Source organism: Lipotes vexillifer, unplaced genomic scaffold, assembly GCF_000442215.2.
Source record: "Lipotes vexillifer unplaced genomic scaffold, Lipotes_vexillifer_v1.1 scaffold491, whole genome shotgun sequence".
NCBI classification, from domain to species: Eukaryota; Metazoa; Chordata; class Mammalia; order Artiodactyla; family Lipotidae; genus Lipotes; species Lipotes vexillifer.
In genome coordinates this window covers 1361562-1382357 of record NW_006770548.1, presented here as the reverse complement: position 1 = coordinate 1382357, position 20796 = coordinate 1361562, and the positions used below count along the sequence as shown (strand labels likewise).

General features: G+C 38.2%; 1 protein-coding gene across 1 annotated transcript in view; it reads right to left on the bottom strand.

Moving 5' to 3' along the window:
• IHO1 (interactor of HORMAD1 1) overlaps positions 1–17394 on the bottom strand; it is a 27672-nt gene extending 10278 nt beyond the window's left edge. The window contains exons 1-3 of the mRNA XM_007446192.1: positions 17339–17394; positions 14655–14829; positions 13464–13627 (exon numbers count right to left, since the gene is read on the bottom strand). Coding sequence (XP_007446254.1) covers positions 13464–13627; positions 14655–14829; positions 17339–17394 — 395 coding nt within the window. The remainder of the gene's footprint in view (positions 1–13463; positions 13628–14654; positions 14830–17338) is intronic.
• Positions 17395–20796: the final 3402 nt, after the last annotated feature.

Genomic DNA, 20796 nt, shown 5'->3' with positions numbered 1-20796 from the left:
GGACGCGCAGGCTCAGCGGCCATGGCTCACGGGCCCAGCCGCTCCGCGGCACGTGGGATCCTCCCGGACCGGGGCATGAACCCGCGTCCCCTGCATCGGCAGGTGGACCCTCAACCACTGTGCCACCAGGGAAAACCACAAATATCAATTTTTGAACCCCAATAGGACAACTCTTCATACCAAAGTCTTATGGATGCTCCAAAAGACTATTTTTTTTTTATTTTTTTAATCTATGTATAGTATCATGTCACATAGATATTTTATTCTTTTTGTTGCAATGGTAAATGGGAGTGTTTTCTTGATTTCACTTTCAGATTTTTCATCATTAGTATATAGGAATGCCAGAGATTTCTGTGCATTAATTTTGTATCCTGCTACTTTACCAAATTCATTGATTAGCTCTAGTAGTTTTCTGGTAGCATCTTTAGGATTCTCTATGTATAGTATCATGTCATCTGCAAACAGTGACAGCTTTACTTCTTCTTTTCCGATTTGGATTCCTTTTATTTCCTTTTCTTCTCTGATTGCTGTGGCTAAAACTTCCAAAACTATGTTGAATAATAGTGGCGAGAGTGGACATCCTTGTCTTGTTCCTGATCTTAGAGGAAATACTTTCAGTTTTTCACCATTCAGAATGATGTTTGCTGTGGGTTTGTCATATATGGCCTTTATTATGTTGAGGTAGGTTCCCTCTGTGCCCACTTTCTGGAGAGTTCTTGTCATAAATGGGTGTTGAATTTTGTCAAAAGCTTTTTCTGCATCTATTGAGATGATCATATGGTTTTTATTCTTCAGTTTGTTACTGTGGTATATTACACTGATTGATTTGCGTATACTGAAGAATCCTTGCATCCCTGGGATAAATCCCACTTGATCATGGTGTATGATCCTTTTAATGTGTTGTTGGATTCTGTTTGCTAGTATTTTGTTGAGGATTTTTGCATCTATATTCATCAGTGATATTTGTCTATAATTTTCTTTTTTTGTAGTATCTTTGTCTGGTTTTGGTATCAGGGTGATGTTGGCCTCGTAGAATGAGTTTGGGAGTGTTCCTTCCTCTGCAATTTTTTGGAAGAGTTTGAGGAGGATTGGTGTTAACTCTTTTCTAAATGTTTGATAAAATTCACCTGTGAAGCCATCTGGTCCTTTTGTTTGTTGGAAGGGAAGATTTTTAATCACAGTTTCAATTTCAGTGTTTGTGATTGGTCTGTTCATATTTTCTATTTCTTCCTGATTCAGTCTTGGCAGTTTGTGCATTTCTAAGAATTTGTCCATTTCTTCCAGGTTGTCCATTTTATTGGCATAGAGTTGCTTGTAGTAATCCCTCATGATTCTTTGTATTTCTGCAGTGTCAGTTGTTACTTCTCCTTTTTCATTTCTGATTCTATTGATTTGAGTCTTCTCCCTTATTTTCTTGATGAGTCTGGCTAATGGTTTATCAATTTTGTTAATCTTCTCGGACCGGGGCACGAACCCCTGTCCCCTGCATCGGCAGGCGGACTCTCAACCACTGTGCCACCAGGGAAGCCCTCGCCTTCTTTTTTAATTTTGTTTATCTTCTCAAAGAACCAGCTTTTAGTTTTATTGATCTTTGCTATTGTTTTCTTTGTTTCTATTTCATTTATTTCTGCTCTGATCTTTATGATTTCTTTCCTTCTGCTAACTTTGGGTTTTGTTTGTTCTTCTTTCTCTAGTTCTTTTAGGTATAAGGTTAGATTATTTGAGATTTTTCTTGTTTCTTTTTTAAAAATTATTTATTTATTTATTTATTTATTTATTTAGGGCTGTGTTGGGTCTTCATTGCTGTGCGTGGGCTTTCTCTAGTTGTGGCAGACGGGGGCTACTCTTCATTGTGGTACACGGGCTTCTCATTGCAGTGACTTCTCTTGTTGTGGAGCACGGGATCTAGGTGCACGGGCTTCAGTAGCTGTGGCACATGGGCTCAGTAGTTGTGGCTTGCAGGCTCTAGAGTGCAGGCTCAGTAATTGTGGCACACGGGCTTAGTTGTTCCACGGCATGTGGGATCTTCCTGGACCAGGGCTGGAACCCGTGTCCCCTGCATTGGCAGGTGGATTCTTAATCACTGTGCTACCAGGGAAGTCCCTCTTGTTTCTTGAGGTAGGATTGTATTGCTATAAACTTCCCTCGTAGAACTGCTTTTGCTGCATCCCATAGGTTTTGGATCGTCATGTTTTCATTGTCATTTTTCTCTAGGTATTTTTTGATTTCCTCTTTGATTTTTTTCAGTGATCTCTTGGTTATTTAGTAATGTATTGTTTAGCCTCCATGTGTTTGTGTTTTTTACGGATTTTTCCCTGTAATTTATTTCTAAGCTCATAGCGTGTGGTCAGAAAAGATGTTTGATATGATTTCAGTTTTCTTAAATTTACCGAGGCTTGATTTGTGACCCAAGATGTGATCTATTCTGGAGAATGTTCCACGTGCACTTGAGAAGAAAGTGTAATCTTCTGTTTTTGGATGGAATGTCCTATAAATATCAATTAAATCTATCTGGTATTGTGTCATTTAAAGCTTGTGTTTCCTTATTTATTTTCTGTCTGGATGACCTGTCCATTGGTGTAAGTGAGGTGTTAAAGTGCCCCACTATTATTGTGTTACTGTCAATTTCCTCTTTTATAGCTGTTAGCAGTTGCCTTATGTATTGAGGTGCTACTATGTTGGGTGCATATAATTGTATATTATAGGTGCATATATATATATATGAGGTGCATATAATTGTTTTATCTTCTTCTTGGATTGATCCCCTCATCATTATGTAGTGTCCTTCCTTGTCTCTTGTAACATTCTTTATTTTAAAGTCTATTTTATCTGATATGAGTATTGCTATTGCAGCTTTCTTTTGATTTCCATTTGCATGGAATATCTTTTTCCATCCCCTCGCTTCCAGTCTTTATGTGTCCCTAGATCTTAAGTGAGTCTCTTGTAGACAGCATATATATGGGTCTTGTTTTTGAATCCATTCAGCAAGCCTGTGTCTTTTGGTTGGAGCATTTAATCCATTCACATTTAGGGTAATTATCGATATGTATGTTCCTATTACCATTTTCTTAATTGTTTTGGGTTTGTTTTTGTAGGTGCTTTTATTCTCTTGTGTTTCCCGCTTAGAGAAGTTCCTTTAGCATTTGTTGTAGATCTGATTTGGTGGTGCTGAATTCTCTTAGCTTTTGCTTGTCTGTAAAGCTTTTGATTTCTCCATCGAATATGAATGAGGTCCTTGCCAGGTAGAGTAATCTTGGTTGTAGGTTCTTCCCTTTCATCATTTTAAATATATAATGCCACTCCCTTCTGGCTTGTAGAGTTTCTGCTGAGAAATCAGCTGTTAACCTTATGGGAGTTCCCTTGTATGTTATTTGTCGTTTTTTCCCTTGTTGCTTTTAATAATTTTTCTTTGTCTTTAATTTTTGTCAGTTTGATTACTATGTGTCTTAGCATGTTTCTCCTTGGTTTTATCTTGCCTGGGACTCTCTGCACTTCCTGGACTTGGGTGTCTGTTTCCTTTCCCATGTTAGGGAAGTTTTCGACCATAACCTCTTCAAATATTTTCTTGGGTCCTTTCTCTCTCTCTTCTCCTCCTGGGACCCCTATAATGTGAATGTTGGTGCACTTAATGTTGTTCCAGAGGTCTTTTAGGCTGTCTTCTTTCTTTTCATTCTTTTTGCTTTATTCTGTTTCATGGCAGTGAATTCCACCCATTCTGTCTTCCAGGTCACTTATCCATTCTTCTGCCTCAGTTATTCTGCTATTGATTCCTTCTAGTGTATTTTTCATTTCAGTTATTGTATTGTTCATCTCTGTTTGTTTGTTCTTTAATTCTTCTAGGTGTTTGTTCTTTAATTCCTCTAGGTCTTTGTTAAACGTTTCTTGCATCTTCTCGATCCTTGCCTCCATTTTTTTCGTGAGGTCCTGGATCATCTTCACTATCATTATCCTGAATTCTTTTTCTGGAAGGTTGCCTATCTCCACTTCATTTAGTTGTTTTTCTGGAGTTTTATCTTGTTTCTTCATCTGGTGCATAGTCCTCTGCCTTTTCATTTTGTCTATCTTTCTGTGCATGTGGCTTTCATTCCACAGGCTGCAGGATTGTCCAAAAGACTGACTTTAAAAGAAGAATTTGATAGAACCATTTGGAAATCTACAAACCTTATGGTTTTATGAATAAGATTAAGACATTACCTGAAAACAATAAACATATTAAAATGAAAAAATTAAGGATGAGAACAGAATGCTATTAAAGTATAAAAGCAGAGACTAAGAAAGGGAACTTATAAAAATAGCAGAAATTAAACAAATAGAATAACTACAAGATACAGTATGGAAATATGATGGAAAATAGAACAAAAGACAAAGAGATGAAAAATAAGTAGGTAGTAAAAAAAAAAAAAAAATTAGAGGATCAATGCAGGAGATTCAGTGCATGCCCAAAATTGCAGATCCAGGAAAAAAGAAGAGTGAAAAGAAGGTTTTCAAAGATATAATAAAAGAAAATTTCCCCAAACTGAAAGACACAAGTTATAGGTCAAAAGTAATTCCCCAATGCTCAGGGCTGTGACAAGGCACATCAAACCACATTGCTGTAAAATTTTCAAACTCTAAGGATAATGAGAAAATCCTAAAAATTTCCAGAAATAAAAAAGCAAGTGACATACACAGGATCAGAAATCAGAATGGCAGCAGACCTCTTAGAAGCACACAGAGAGCTATAAGACAATGGAGCAACGCTTTACAAATTTTGAACAAAAAGAACTTCCAGTCTTGTACAAGGACATAGCTGTGCCAATTGCTTGTAGTCATCATCTGTTCTGAGTGGTCAGTACTCAGGTTGGGGTTTTTTTTAAATTACTTTATTGAGGTATGATTAACACAAGAAGCTGTACATATTTAATGTATACAAGTTTGGAGATAACTATATAACTGTGAAACCATCTCCACAATCTATGCCATAAATATATCCATCACCTCCAAAAGTTTCCTTTCACCCTCTTTATTTATTAGTAGTAGGGATAAGAACATTTAAAAAAGATTTACCCTCTTACCAAATTTTAAAGTATACAACAGAGCATTGTCAAGTATAGGCACTATGCTGTACAGGTCTCTAGGATTTATTCATCTTGTATAAACTGAAACTTTGTACCCTTTGACTAATTCTGCCTGTTTCCCCCACAACTCCCCCACCAACAATCACCATTCTACTCTCTGCTCCTATGAGTTTGATTATTTACACTCATATAAGTGGTAGCATATAGTTAGTATTTGTCCTTCTATGTCTGGCTTATTTCATTTAGCATAATGTCCTCCCGGTTCATTCATGTTGTCACAACTGGAAGGATTTCCTTCTTTTTTAAGGCTGAAGAATATTTCATTGTATGTACATACCACATTTTCTTTTCCATTCATCCATTGATAGATATTTAGGTTATTTCCATGTCTTGGCTATTGTAAATAATGCTGTGATGAACATGAGAGTGCAGATATCTCTTCAAGATCCTGATTTCAATTCCTTTGAGTATATACTTAGAAGTGGAATTGCTGGATCATATGGTAGTTCTATTTATAATTTTTTGTGGAACCTCCATACTGTTTTCTAGAGTGGTGGCACCAAGGAATTCCCTGGCAGTCCAGTGGTTAGGACTCCGCGCTTTCACTGCCAAGGATGCAGGTTTGATCCCTGGTCGGGGAACTGAGGTCCTGTAAGCCACGCAGTATGGCCAAAAAAAAAATTTTTCTTTTAAATTAGAAAAAATAAAGTGGCTGCACCAATTTCTACTCCCACCAACAGTGTACAAGAGTTCCCTTTTCTCCATATACTTGCCAGCATTTGTTATTTTTTTAATGATAGCCATTCTGACAGGTGTGAGATGATATCTAATTGTGGTTTTGATAAGCATTTCCCTGATAATTAGCAAAGTTGAGCACTTTTCATATACCTGATGGCCATTAGTATGTCTTCTTTGGAGAACTGTCTATTCAATTCCTTTGCTTGTCTTTTTTTTTTTTTTTTTTTTTTTTTTACCACTAGCAACCCTTCTACATGTTTCTATCCTGCTCCTTCTCCTATTTTACTCAGAAGCTATTTCTTTTGGATGCGCAGGCCCAGCGGCCATGGCTCACGGGCCCAGCCGCTCCACAGCATGTGGGATTTTCCCGGACCGGGTCACGAACCCGCGTCCCCTGCATCGGCAGGCGGACTCTCAACCACTGCGCCACCAGGGAAGCCCCCTTTGCTTGTCTTTTAATCCGGATATTTTGTTTTTTGTTTTTGTTTGTTTGTTTTTGCTATTGGGTTGTAGGTGTTCCTTATATGTTTTATATTAACCCTTTATCAGATATATGGTTTGCAAATTTTTTCTATCCCATGCGTTGCCTTTTTGTTTTCTCTTTTTTCTTTTTTTCTTTTGGCTGCATTGGGTCTTCATGGCTGCATGTGGGCTTTCTCTAGTTGCGGTGAGCCAGGGCTACTGTTCGTTGAGGTTCATGGGCTTCTCATTGTGGTGGCTTCTCTTGTTGCAGATCATGGGCTGTAGGTGTGTGGGCTTCAGTAGTTGTGGCACGTGGGCTCAGTAGTTGTGGCTTGCACGCTCTAGAGCACAGGCTCAGTAGTTGTGGCACACGGGCTTAGTTGCTCCGCAGCATGTGGGATCTTCCCAGACCAGGGATCAAACCCGTGTCCCCTGCATTGGCAGGCAGATTCTTAATCACTGTGCCGCCAGGAAAGTTTGCCTTTTCATTTTCTTTGTTTCATTTGCTGTGCAGAAACTTTTTACAGTTGACCCTTAAACAACATAGGTTTGATATTCATGGGTCCACTTATATGCAGATTTTTTTCAATAAATATAGTTGGCCCTTTGTGTTCGAGGGTTTTGCATGTGCAGATTCATCCAACCATGGACAGAAATTTCCATCTGCAGTTGGTTGAGTTTGTGGATTCAAAACCTGAAGATATAGAGGGCTGACTATGGGACTTGAGCATCAGTGGATTTTGGTATATGTAGGGTCTCCTGCAACCAATCTCCTTTGGATACTGAGGGACGCCTGTAGTTTGATGTAATCCCACTTGTCTATTTTTCCTTTTGTTGCCTGTGCTTTTGGTGTCATATCCAAGACATCATTGCCAGGACCAACGTCAAGAAGCTTTTTCCCTATGTTTTCTTCTAGGTGTTCTGTGGTTTCAAGTCTCATGTTTAAGTCTTTAATCCATTTTGAGTTGACTTTTGTGTGTGGTATAAGATAAGGGTCCTTTTCCATTCTGCATAAGGACCCAGTTTTCCCAGCATCATTTGTTGAAAAGATTATCATTATCTCATTGTGTATTCTTTGCATGTCTCATGCTGTATTAAACATTTAAAACATAACCCCTGGGCTTCCCTGGTGGCTCAGTGGTTGAGTGTCCGCCTGCCGATGCAGGGGACACGGGTTCACGCCCCGGTCCGGGAAGATCCCACATGCCGCAGAGTGGCTAGGCCCATGAGCCACGGCCACTGGGCCTGCATGTCCGGAGCCTGCTCGTCCGGAGCCTGTGCTCCGCAATGCGAGAGGCCACAACAGTGAGAGGCCCGCGTACCACAAAAAAAAAAAAGAAACAGAAAAAAAACATAACCCCCTAGATGGTCCATGTAATAGAGTACAGTGCAACCACAGAAATGATTTTGTAGATGAAACAGAAATATGGTCATTAAATATTATTAAATTTAAAAAACAGATTGCAGAATAGTCCATAGAAACAATCCCATTTTTATTTTTGAAAATACACAAAAATAGGGCTTCCCTGGTGGCTCAATGTTTAAGAATCCACGTGCCAATGCAGGGGACATGGGTTCGAGCCCTGGTCCAGGAAGATCCCACATGCAGCAGAGCAACTAAGCTCGTGCACCACAACTACTGAGCCTGCACTCTAGGGCCTGCGAGCCACAACTACTGAAGCTTGTGTGCCTAGAGCCCATGCTACACAACAAGAGAAGCCACTGCAATGAGAAGCCTGTGCACCACAACGAAGAGTAGCCCCTGCTCGCCACAACTAGAGAAAGCCCACGCACAGCAACAAAGACCCAACGCAGCCAAAAGTAATAAATTAAATAAATAAATTTAAAAAGAAAGAAAGAAAATACTCAAAAATAGAGCAGAGTTAGTGGTGGTTCACAGAGTAAGTTGATTCAGAGGCAGACTTGAAAATCTGACAGACCCAAGATCTCTGCCCAAAACTCCCACTCAGTTTAGATGTGCTCCCTTGGATGGAGTCTTTCCTGACGCCCCCAGTCAGAGCTGGAAGCCTGTCCTTCGGGCTCCCAAAGCATTGGATGAAACCTCTACTACAGAATCTACAAATTTATATTTAGAGTGAAAAGTCTAGATTCTTTATTTTAGTTTGTTCTGCATCTGACCCTCTTTCCTGTTTGAGGAGTTCCTCAGGTTAGGGATCTTGGGGAGGAGCAGAGTCTCTTTCCTCTTCTTGAGGCTGAGGGTGCCAGAGGCTTGCTTTCTGAGCTTTTCCTGAATGCTGAGCTCTCTCCTCACACACGCCTTGCCAGACTGGGAGTCAGGAGAAAAAGACTGTGAGCTCTCTTTTCTGGTCGCTATGGCAATAGTAGTAGAAAGATGGAGCGCCATGGGACTGATAAAATTGTCCAGGACTCAGGACTTCCCTAGTGGTCCAGTGGTTAAGACTTCACCTTCCAGTGCAGGGGGTGCAGGTTCGATCCCTGTTCGGGGAGCTAAAAGATTCCACATGCCTCGCAGCCGAAAAACAATAAAACAATCCAAACCCCCCCCCCCAAAAACAAAACAGGAGCGATTTTGTAACAAATTCAATAAAGATCTTAAAAAGGGACCACATCAAAAAAAAAAAAAGAAAGAAAGAAAAGGGACCAGGACTACACTGACTACAATGCAGGGGAGGGTCTAGTGCATTCTGGGCAGGGGATAGTGGGCAGCAGAATCTGCCCTGGACTAATTATGAGACTTTGTTTGGGAAGTTGTCCATGGCAGGTAGTTGTTGGCAATTGTACAACTGTGGCAGAAACTTAAATTGGCCTCATTTTCTTCCTTGGAAATTAGATTCCTGATCCTCACCCTCCATGCACTGCCACCCAGATAGATGACATTCCCAGACTCCCTTGCATCTAGGTGTGGCCATGTGAGTAAATTTTAGCCACTGTGAGATATAAGCAAAAGTGTTGCATGCAACTTCCAAGAAGAATCCTAGGGAATTCCCTGGCAGTCCAGTGGTTAGGACTCTGTGCTTTCACTGCCATGGGCCTGGGTTCAATACCTGGTCAGGGAACTGAGATCCTGCAAGCTACATGGTGTGGCCAAGAAAAAAAAAAAAGAATCCTAAAGGGACAGGAAGATACCCTTCTTCCTTCGCTCATCCATCAGCTGTCTGGAACTCTGATGTAACAGCTGGAATTGCAGCAGCCTCCAAGCAGCGTGAGGATGGCAGGGGTGGGGGGGTCATACTTTAGGGATGGCAGACCACACTGCTGGAAGGAGCCAGATCCTTGAGGTCCATGAAGCCATCATTCTAGCCCTGGACCACACACTTCAGGATGATTTTTGCATTAAAGAAAAATAAACGTCTTTTAAAAATTTCTATTATTATAATGAGAATGAGTGTATATACGTCAATGCACCTGAACATAATCCTAACTAATAAAATGAACCACCCAATATCTTTTAATAACTTTTAACACTTTAAAAAATTTAAATTAACATATGAAATTTGTATGTGTGTGTGTGTGTACACAGTTCTATGAGTTTTAACACAAAATTAGGATTCATGTAACCACCATTACAACCAGGATATAACACAGTATCCAAAATAAATCCTTTATTCTGTCTGTTTGTGGTAAAGCCCAGCCCACACCCATTACCCTTGGTAATCACTGATCTGATACCCATCCCTATAGTTTTGCCTTTCTCAGAATGTCATTTAAATGGAATCATAGAGTATGCAACCTTTGTGATTTCTTTCGCTTAGCATAGTGCTTTTGAGATTCAGCCATGTTGTTGTATAGCAATAGTTTATTCCTTTTCATTGCTGAGTAGTGTTCCATCATACGGACATACCATAGTTTGTTTATCCATTCATACATAGAAGGACATTTGGGTTGTGCCCAGTTTGGGGTGATTATGAGCAAGGCTACTATAAACGTTGTTGCATAGGCTTCTGTGTAAACATAAATTTTCATTTATCTAGGATAAATACCTAGGAGTAGAACTGCAGAGCCATATAGTGAATTATGTTTAATTTTATAAGAAAGTGTCAAACTTTTCCAAAGGGGCTGTATCATTTTGCATCTCCACCAACAAGATTTCCATTTGGTCTATATCCTTGCTTGGCACTTGGTATTTTCAGTTTTTGTTTGTTTTAATTTTAGCCATGCTAACAGATAAGCAGTAATATCTCATTATGATTTCAAGTTTTATTTCCAAAATGGCTAATGGTGTTGAGAAACTTTTCATGTATTTATTTGCCATCCATATGTTTTCTTTTTTTTAAAAAAATTATTTATTTTTATTTATTTATTTTTGGCTGTGTTGGGTATTTGTTGCTGTGTGCAGGCTTTCTCTAGTTACAGTGAGTGGGGGCTACTCTTCCTTGTGGTGCACGGGTTTCTCATTGCAGTGGCTTCTCTTGTTGCGGAGCATGGACTCTAGGCATGTGAGCTTCAGTAGTTGTGGCACACAGGCTCAGTAGTTGTGACTCGCGGGCTTTAGAGCGCAGGCTCAGTAGTTGCAGCGCATGGGCTTAGTTGCTCCATGGCATGTGGGATCTTCCCGGACCAGGGCTCGAACCCGTGTCCCCTGCATTGGCAGGCGGATTCTTAACCACTGCACCACCAGGGAAGTCCCCATGGTTCATTTTATAATCTATTTGTGGTCCTTAGGTTATTCATTGGTTATGAGACTGATCTGTTTTCTCAAATATGACTGATTAAAAAATAAGGATCTGGGTAATGGATATCCATTGTCTGGTGTGCCCAGCATCCAGCTCTAATGGGGAATTGCTTCTTTCTGCATCCACAAAGTGATTCTGGTGAGGACTTCCAGTCACAGCCCCCTCCCCTCACCCCCCCACAACCTAATAAACAAGCCCATCAGAAGCTTTCACTAGGATTTTCAAATTGTAACTAAGGGGTGAGAGTCTCTTTTTCTGTGTTAATAAGAAGCTGGTCTCTAGTAGGAGAGAATGAAGTATAGATGGAGAGAGAAGCACAGAAAAGAGACAGATTTTGCTTTCATTTCATTCCCCGTCCTTACCAGATTGGTTAAGAGAGCTAATATATCCTCCTTTTTGTCCAGGCTAGTTTGAGGTGGGTTTTTATTTGAGTCATAACAAATGCAATCTGAATGATTAAGGCTTCTTTTGAGATATCTTAACCTCATATGCCCTTTCTATACATTTGGGAAAACATGTACTTTCAAAACACAATATATAAATCCATGTCTTATTGATTTGTAGCATCTCTTTATGTTTGAACTCTGTACCATGCCTTATCATTTTCCTGCTGCCAAATTTACAGTGGTATGCTTTCTCTTTCTCATTTAAAAATTTCTCATTCTGCACCACATTTCTGATAAGCACTTATTGACAGAAAACAAGGAATCTAAAAACTTGGGGGTTGTTTTTGCCAGAATTTATTAAAATTATGATTTTCTGCTTAGCATTTAAATCAATATTGTAAGCTTGAAATTTTTTAAATAGAGAAGAGATTCTTCAGTGTCCTTATCATCTGTTCTCTCTATATAAATACTATTTATTTTTTGCCAGCCATCTTGTAAATAATCATTAACAGAAACTCATTTCTGGGAATTCCCTGGCGGTCCAGTGGTTAGGACTCCATGCTCTCACTGCCGAGGGCCTGGGTTCAATCCCTGGTCTGGGAAGTAAGATCCCACAAGCCACATGGCCAAAAAAAAAAGAAACTCATTTTACTACAAAAAAAAGAAGGAAATGAAAAATGAAATAAAGAAAGGAAGGAAGGGAGAGAGGGAGGGAGGAAGGAAATATCAAGAAGGACTTAATGTTTCAAAAAAAGTTTTTTTAGCTACAGAAATCTTATTTCTTTATTTATTTGTTTGGCTGCACTGGGTCTTAGTTGTGGTATGCTGGATCTTTTTTTTTTTAGTTGCGGCATGTGGGATCTAGTTCCCCTACCATGGCTCAAACCCGGGCCCCCTGCGTTGGGAGCATGGTGTCTTAGCCACTGGACCACCAGGGAAGTGCCTTAGCTACAGAAATCTTGATCAAATAAAATGTAATACAAAAGCCCAGAGAACAAAAAAATTAAGCCTAATTTATCTGAAGCAGTAAGATGAGAGGAGCCTGATTATCTGCAGTACTCTACCATCGTTATGAGTCCTAGAGCCTAGATTCCTAGGGGAAAGAAGTCTGTCAGCATCTGGGAAATGTTTATTTATCAGCAGAATCAAACACTTCGTATAGAGCATTTTGCTTTTCTCACTAAAGGAATGTAAGTATACAGTGGAAAAGATACCTAGTCTTTTAAAGAATTCCTAATTTTAAAGAATTCCTAATCTAGAATTTTTAAAGAAATTCTGGCTCTTTCGACATGAAAGTACTAGTGGTGATGCTAAGTGATACATCTTTACTGTTACAGAAATAATAAAGTATATTTCTGCTTTGGTGTTATGATTTCTATGATACCTAAAGATGTCCTGTTAATAACTTACTACTAAGAAATGAACAAGTTAATTTCCTCAGTGACTGCCACTTATTCATTTACAAATTAATATAGTAGCCCTAATATTTGCTTATATATACACACACACATATATATGTAGCGAATAAGAATATGTATAAAATTTAGGGTATTTTTTTTTTTTTTTTTTTGCGGTATGCGGGCCTCTCACTGTTGTGGCCTCTCCCGTTGCAGAGCACAGCCTCCGGACGCGCAGGCTCAGCGGCCATGGCTCACGGGCCCAGCCGCTCTGCGGCATGTGGGATCTTCCTGGACCAGGGCATGAACCCGTGTCCCCTGCATCGGCAGGCGGACTCTCAACCACTGCACCACCAGGGAAGCCCTAGGGTATATCTTTAAAAATACCATTTCAAAGTGAGAAAATCAGCCTGAACTATGACTTAAGAATTCATGTGCTATATTCTTGACCCTAAAACAAATATTAACTAATTTCCTAATTCTGATGATCTGAAAAAAAAAATTAAAGGGCAGAATTTTAGGCAGAATAAATATAAAATTACTTGAATATTGCATTTCTCTGAGAAGTTCTTTAGCTTAATATTTAGAGAGCCCAAAACTGTGGCAGCCATAAGTCACAGTGACAAGAAAGCAAATAAAGAGTAATTATTAGATGAGCTGTAAAGAATGCTATCATGCTGAAACTGAATTTTTCGACTACTGACATTCCATTTTCTGTTTCGCTCAGAAGAGAGGAGCTGTCTCATCCACTTTGAAAGGTTTGTGTACCTGTCACATTTGTCTTTTGCAGTTTTCTTTTTCTCCTCAAACTGTTCCAAGAGGCCTTTTGATTTTCCAACTGACAAAGGAAGAGGAAATAAGCCTCCATCTTTTGTATCTCTTCCAAACAGCTGGGGTTTTGTTTGGTACTTTATGAAAATACTAGGTTCACTCTGTTCAATGGAAAAAAAAAAATAGCATTTCACACATAAAAATATTTATAGCATGCACTATTTTCTATACAAAGGCAGAGTCACACTTAAGTGCAAACCATAAAATACAATATAGCATGTAGTATTTCCTTTTTATTTCATATGTACCAGAAAATTATATTAAAACAAGCAACTCTTTTTACTAATATAATTTCTGCCTTACCAGACCAGAGGTATTTAAAATGTCAGCTAAAATGGCTTAAAATCAATTGCATAAATTTAAAGGCAGCAACAGAAAATTATGCTGTCTTGAGATGATGTGTTAACGTTTTTATATTAATAAGTTTAATTCAAATTGCTGTTGCTCAGTTGCTGATGAACTAAACTTGTTGATAAATTTGACTGTGATGCAGGCATATGATGAGCCATTTCCTGCATTCTGAGGCAAAACTTACTCTGGAACATTCAGGCAGTACATTTTCTCCTTCATATCACTGAGTACCAATTTTTGTACTAAAATATTTATCTCAGATCATACCTTAATAACTTAAAGTATTGACCTAATCTTATTCATTAAGCCCCTATATGATGCAGTTACATCTGTGTATAAAGTTAAATCTGGTTCTACATCAAAATAAGTAGATATATAAAAATATTTCTGACTCACAAAATAAGATAGGCTGGTCTCAAAAAATCAAGAGATTCTGTTCCTCATTCTGGCCCTTATTCATCATCTTAGGCCTCAATATCCTCATCTCCTTCTTCAAGGAGTTAAATGTCATGCAATATTTCGCACTCCCTAGGAGTAGTCAAAGTACTTGTACTATTCTAATGTATTGTTTTAGTAATGGAAGAAAATGCAAATATAAATATGTTTTCCATTTCACACTACCAAGTCAAATGAGTCACCAATCAAGCACAAATCTATTTAGGACAGTAATCCTTAGAGATGTACAACTCTAAAATATAACCCAGCAGAATAAGTCTTATTTACAGTTTATGTCCATGACTGTGAAACATGTGCAGAGATTCTGGGATTCAGACTTACATCCAGAGGATTCTGTTGTGAGTGTTTTGAATGTCTCAAGTGGACACCAAAGTCCAAGGGTGTTGACGGGGTCTCTGAACTTTCTGGACAGAACTGGGATCCAAAAAGGAACTGGGAATCACTGAGACCAGAGTAATCAGTCTGATTATTATTCCAGTTAGATGACTTAGTGCCCCTGAAATTAAGCAAGAAAATACAAGTATATCAAGTGGGCAAATGAAACCATAATTCAAAACTATTTTAGAATATTCTGGGCAGAATGCTAGCTTTTTTTGACCTCCTAGTCCCCTGCACACTGCCAGTACTACCTGTAAAGAAACAAGGAAATTTTGAATGCCAGACATTTCAATTACAACAACCTGGGAACAATCAGATGGAATTTCAAACATTAAGGACTAACACCATTATTCCTTGTACTATAACATTATGGACTATAACACCATTTTGGATATCAAAGTTCACAAAATCTTTAGGGATTAAGAGAACATTATCTTTTAAAAGGTTGAATTTGTTCATCACTAAGGGAATAGATTAAAAATAAAATATTGCTTATGCATATAACTGATGCAGTAGTCAGAAGCAATAAGCTAGATTTACATATAACCATATGGATAAGTCTCAAAAATATAATTTTTGAGTGCAGAAAAAGTAAAAATTTAATGAACTCTCTCATACATTAATGTAATTTATAAGGCTACATCATACACACCAAACAAGTATGTAACTGAGTATGTAGAAGGTTAATTGGAAGGATACATATTAACTCTCCTAGACTCTGTGTCTGTAGGGAAGGAAAGGAGCAGGATTGGAGGGAGAGAAGGAGCTATAATACAACAAACACAAGATAGACCTAGATATGGACTGAATGTTTGTGTCCTCCAAAAATTCATGTGTTGAAGCCCTAAGCTCTATTTTGACAGTTTTTGGAAATGGGGCCTTTAGAAGGTAATTAGGGTTCGATGAGGTGAGGAGAGTGGGACCCTCATGGTAGGTAGGATTAGTGTCCTTTTAAGAAGAGACACCAAAGAGCTTGCCGTCATTCTTTCTCACCATGTGAGGACACAGAAAAAGGCAGCTGTCGGCAAGCCAAGAAGGGAGTCTTCACCTAAAACCAATCATGCTGGCATAGGGTTCTAGGACTTTCAATCTCTAGAACTGTGAGAAAATAAATTTCTGTTGTTTAAGCCATCCACTTTATTGTACTCTGTTATGGCAGCCCAAGCAGACTAAAATAGGCCTCATCCAGACTGAAGAATATGATCAACTCAGGTTTGCACACAGAAAGATCCATTAAACATTGTGTTATTCCCTTTCACACTTTTAGTGTCGTATCCTTGCTTGTTCTGAATACTTCCAGCTTTGGACTTCCAACTTGCTTCCCATGGATACCTATGCCAGTCTAAATCTCACATATGAAGGGGATAATGATATTGATAATGATACAATCACACTTGAACACAGTGTGCTAAGCCTACTACAGAGACAGCACATAAGTGGACAGACAAGTAAAATATATAGTCTTCAAGTTTTACTTGAAAGACACCTCAGTAACAATTTGTGTTACTTAATGCTGTTGTGTAACCCAAGAAAACATGCTTTTCATTAAAACACACACATGCAGATCATTCCTTTTCCAAATGTTAGATTTAAAATAGATAGCCTATAAGTACATATTCTAAGCTAAACGAATCATTATTTATTAATACAAGACAAAAAGAAACCCTACTTGCTCAGAACAGAGAAATTATTTTGACTCATAGAATCATTTTCTAAGATTAGCTAAGGTAACAGGCTGCACACATATAATATGATTTGCATAATCACTGCTCAAAATAGCTAAATAGCTCTCTGTGTCTCCCCTCTTAGGTCAAAGAGAATAAATAGCTGGGCTGGAAAAGAAACAGCTCTGTAAGCCTACAGAAGTCCTGTAGGATTCACATCTTAAAGCTACGATCTGGAATTAAGCATAGATTTTTTTTCCCCTACTCTGTATCAATTGTAAGCTCTTTTTTTCTTTTTAAGAAAAACAACAACAACAACAATGTTTTAGGTTTTTTGCTGTCTTTAGGAAGGTGTTAGGAAGAAAAGAAACTATCCAATGATAAAAGCATACCACAACAATTGGAAATCCCTTAATATATACTACTTCTGGGGTACGCCCACCAAGTTAGCAATGGCAGGCCTACTGCATGGCTAGTGGACACCAATCTAAGTACCTCAGTGGAGTAGTAGAGGGGGCAGTATCTCAATGAGCCCTGTCAACAGTTGGAGTGGTTCTTGATTTCATAGTGCCTACAAATTGTACTACACAACTGAACACTTATCTGAACATTGTCTTGAGTTTGATCCTTGCTGTTTCAATAGCAATTGCTCCAAATGAGGTGAGAGTTTCCAGATGTTGGACCATGTCTAACTCTCATAGTCCCTAGGTCCAGTGCTGGACAGAGTCATTACTCAATTAACACACATAGCCATTGATACTGCTTTTATAATCAGAAAATAGGCACAAGGAAAAAGACAAATATGGGAGGGTGCAGTGGTGACAAGAGAGGGAAGAGAAAGGGAAGAAGCTATATCGGGTAACCCTATTACTATAAACTAATAGGAAGGGGAACCTGTTTCTATGAAATCAGTGCAACTATAAGATCTTCTTAAGTATCAGAGTATATAACCAGAAAACTTACCCAGAGCCTGAGGGAATACTGAGCATCTCTTTGATATTCCAGACATTAAAGTTCATGTCTTATAATTATTCCTTTTAAAAAGAAGAGAGGAACATTAATTTAAAAGGTTAATATACTATAATTTTTTCCAAAGATTACTTTACTGGTGACTATTATATGTAGACAAGGACATCTCAGCAGTTATATTCGCATCCAATTGGTGAAAATACCCATTACCTATGTGCCAGAAATAGGTTTTGTGGTTTGTTTGTTTTGGGTTTTTTTTGCAGTTAAATTGCATACAAATTCCCCTCCTTAATACCAGAGAGAGCCCAGCCACCTGTGAAACAGTAAATTTGCCTTCCATCCTTTGCTCTCTTGTTTCTTGTTCTGCCACCCTACTAATAATCTGCTTTTAGAAAAAGACCAATAGGGCTTCCCTGGTGGCACAGTGGTTGAGAATCCACCTGCTAATGCAGGGGATACAGGTTTGATCCCTGGTCCGGGAAGATCCCACATGCTGCGGAGCAGCTAAGCCCATGTGCCACAACTACTGAAGCCCATGTGCCTACAGCCCGTGCTCCACAATGAGAGAAGCCACCATAATAAAAAGCCCATGCACTGCAACGAAGACCCAACACAGCCAAAAATAAATAAATAAATTTATTTTTTTAAAAAACTGGCAATAAGAAAAAAAAACTGGCAATATTGTCCAGCTTGGTTCACAGGTAAATTTTACCAAACATTTATGGAAGAAATTATACTAATTCTCTATAATCTCATCCAAGAGATAGAAGCAGAGGGAACACTTTCTAGCTCATTCTATGAGCCCTGCATTACCCTAATAATATAACCAGACAAAGACATTACAAAAAAAACTACAGACCAGTATGTCTCATGAACATAGATGCAAAGTCCTCAACAAATTATTAGCAAATTGAATCCAACAATGTATAGAAAGAATTATACACAACAACCAAGTCATGCAAGGCTAGTTCAACATTTGAAAAATCAATTAATATAATCCATCACATCAACAGGCTAAAGAAGAAAAACCATATAACCATATCAACAAATACAAAAACATTTGATAAAATCCAACATCCATACATGATAAAAACTCTCAACAAAGTAAAAAATAGAGAACTTCCTCAACTTGATAGAAAACATCTATCCCAAAACCCAAAGCTAACATCATACTTTTTTTTTTCATTTTCACTGGAGTATTGTTAATTTACAATGTTGTGTTAACATCATACTTAATGGTGAGAAACTAAAAGCTTTCCCACTAAGATCAGGAACAAGGCAAGGCAAGGATGTCTCCTCACCTCTCAACACATCATATTGGCACATGATCAGTTAGACAAACCAGTAGAACAGCAATAGATCTATTTGAAAATGTAATAGTCTATTATAATATAGCAATAGATCTATTTGAAAATGGAAATGTAATGTGCATATGATAAAGGTAGTATCTCAAATATATTGGGGAGAGATAAACATCTTAAAAAGTAGAGTTGGGATAACTGAATGGCTATATGAAAAAAAAATCGGATCTAGTCCTTTCACCATATACTACAAAATATTCCAAATGGATCAAAGATAAAATAATAATGAAACCATAAAAGCACTCGGGTGGGGGAACTGGTAAATTCCTCTATAGCCTGGAAGTGGGGAAAACTTTGACTCAAAATCCAGAACAAAAAAAATCACTGACAAATTTAACTACATAAAAATTTTAAAAAGAAAATTTTGTATCACATAAAAGTTATAGAAAATGGTCAGGACATATGAGCCAACAGTTCACAGTAAAAGAAACACAAAGGCCCTTACATGGGAATTCCCTGGCGGTCCAGTGGATAGAACTCCTTGCTTTCACTGCTGCGGGTGCGGGTTCAATCCCTGGTTGGGGAACTAACACCCTGCAGCTGAGTGGCACAGCCAAACAAAGAAACAAACAAAACAAAACAACCCACAAAGGCCTTTATATATATGTGAAAATATGGGCAATTTCACTCACATTAAAAGAGATACAAATTAAATCATACTGAGACTATTTTCTTTCCTATGAAATTGGTAGAAATCCAAGTATGATGATGTATTCTGTTACTGAGGCTGTGAGGAAAGAAGCACTGTCATGTACCTCTGGTGGGAAGGCCAAATGGTATTTCTCTGTGGAGGAGAATTTGGCATTATCTAGGACATATATATGTAATTAGCATTTAATCCAGCAATCCTACTTCTAGGGATCTATCCCAATAATACTATGGCAAAAACACAAAATTGTATATACACATGCCTTTTCAGTGCAACACTATCTTATTATAGCAAGGCCAGAAACAACCCAGTGTCCATCAGCTGGGGAATAGTTGAACAAACTATGGTACACTCACACAATGGAGTTTTATGGAGCTGTTAAAAGGAGTAAGGAAGATTTCTTCTATATACTCTGGCAGTGACCTCCAGGATATATTGCTAAGTTAAAAAAAGCAAGGTGAAGAACAGTGTGTGTGGTATGCAGTTATTTCATCCAAGAAAAGGCAGGGTAATATGAATATAAATACACACACACGAATGTGCTTATATTTTTCTTAAAAAGGGAGGAAAGAAGGGAGGGAGTGAGGGAGGGACATATAGAGAAGATAGATAAACTGAAAACCAAAAAAATGTTTATCTTTATGGGGAGGGTGGCAATAAGGTGAAGAGCCTAGAGAGGGAAGCTAAGCTAGACCACTCCAAATGTAGCAGTTTTCAGTTTCAACTTTAGAATTATGTAAGTATCGTTACATGCAGTCACACAATTAAAATTAAATCAAAATGGGGGAAAAAATAATCCCAGCAAAGAAGCAAAGTGAAACAAGCAAGGTGGTGATTGACCCCCACAGAGAGAGTTTATTTCTTATGCCTCTAAATATGGTGATGTGACTCCACATCCCTGGTGGAGTGTATCCTAAGGAAAAAATAAGCAACACAGGAATCTGTGTATCTGTTTTCATATATATATATATAGCAAATAAATAATTATATTAATGTCATTGGGAATCAAAAATTTCAGTGTATGATAAAAGAGATACAAATATAAAATCAATGACACAATTAAACAAAAACCCTATAATCCTATGTTTGAAATAAATTGAAAAATCATTAACTCTTGATGTATTATTCTCTTTAAAAATATGTTTCATAGCTCCATCCACTGAAAATGCCACGAAATAATGACCAACCTTATTACCCAGATTTGGGTCTTGAAATACCATTCCTCACTAAAAGGAACCAGGTCTGGGGCAGGAAATGTGCAAGATGAGTCTGAGACATTGCCTTGTACCAGACAACAAGGAAGTTATCAAAGATTACTAGGGCCAAAGACTACAAGAGAGCTAACTTAAAGGGGCTTTCTCTGTTAAATTTATAATTATATTTTTAAAAACCCTCATCAGTCACTTTGGAGGGTAGGTAACCAACCCATTATTCTGAAAACT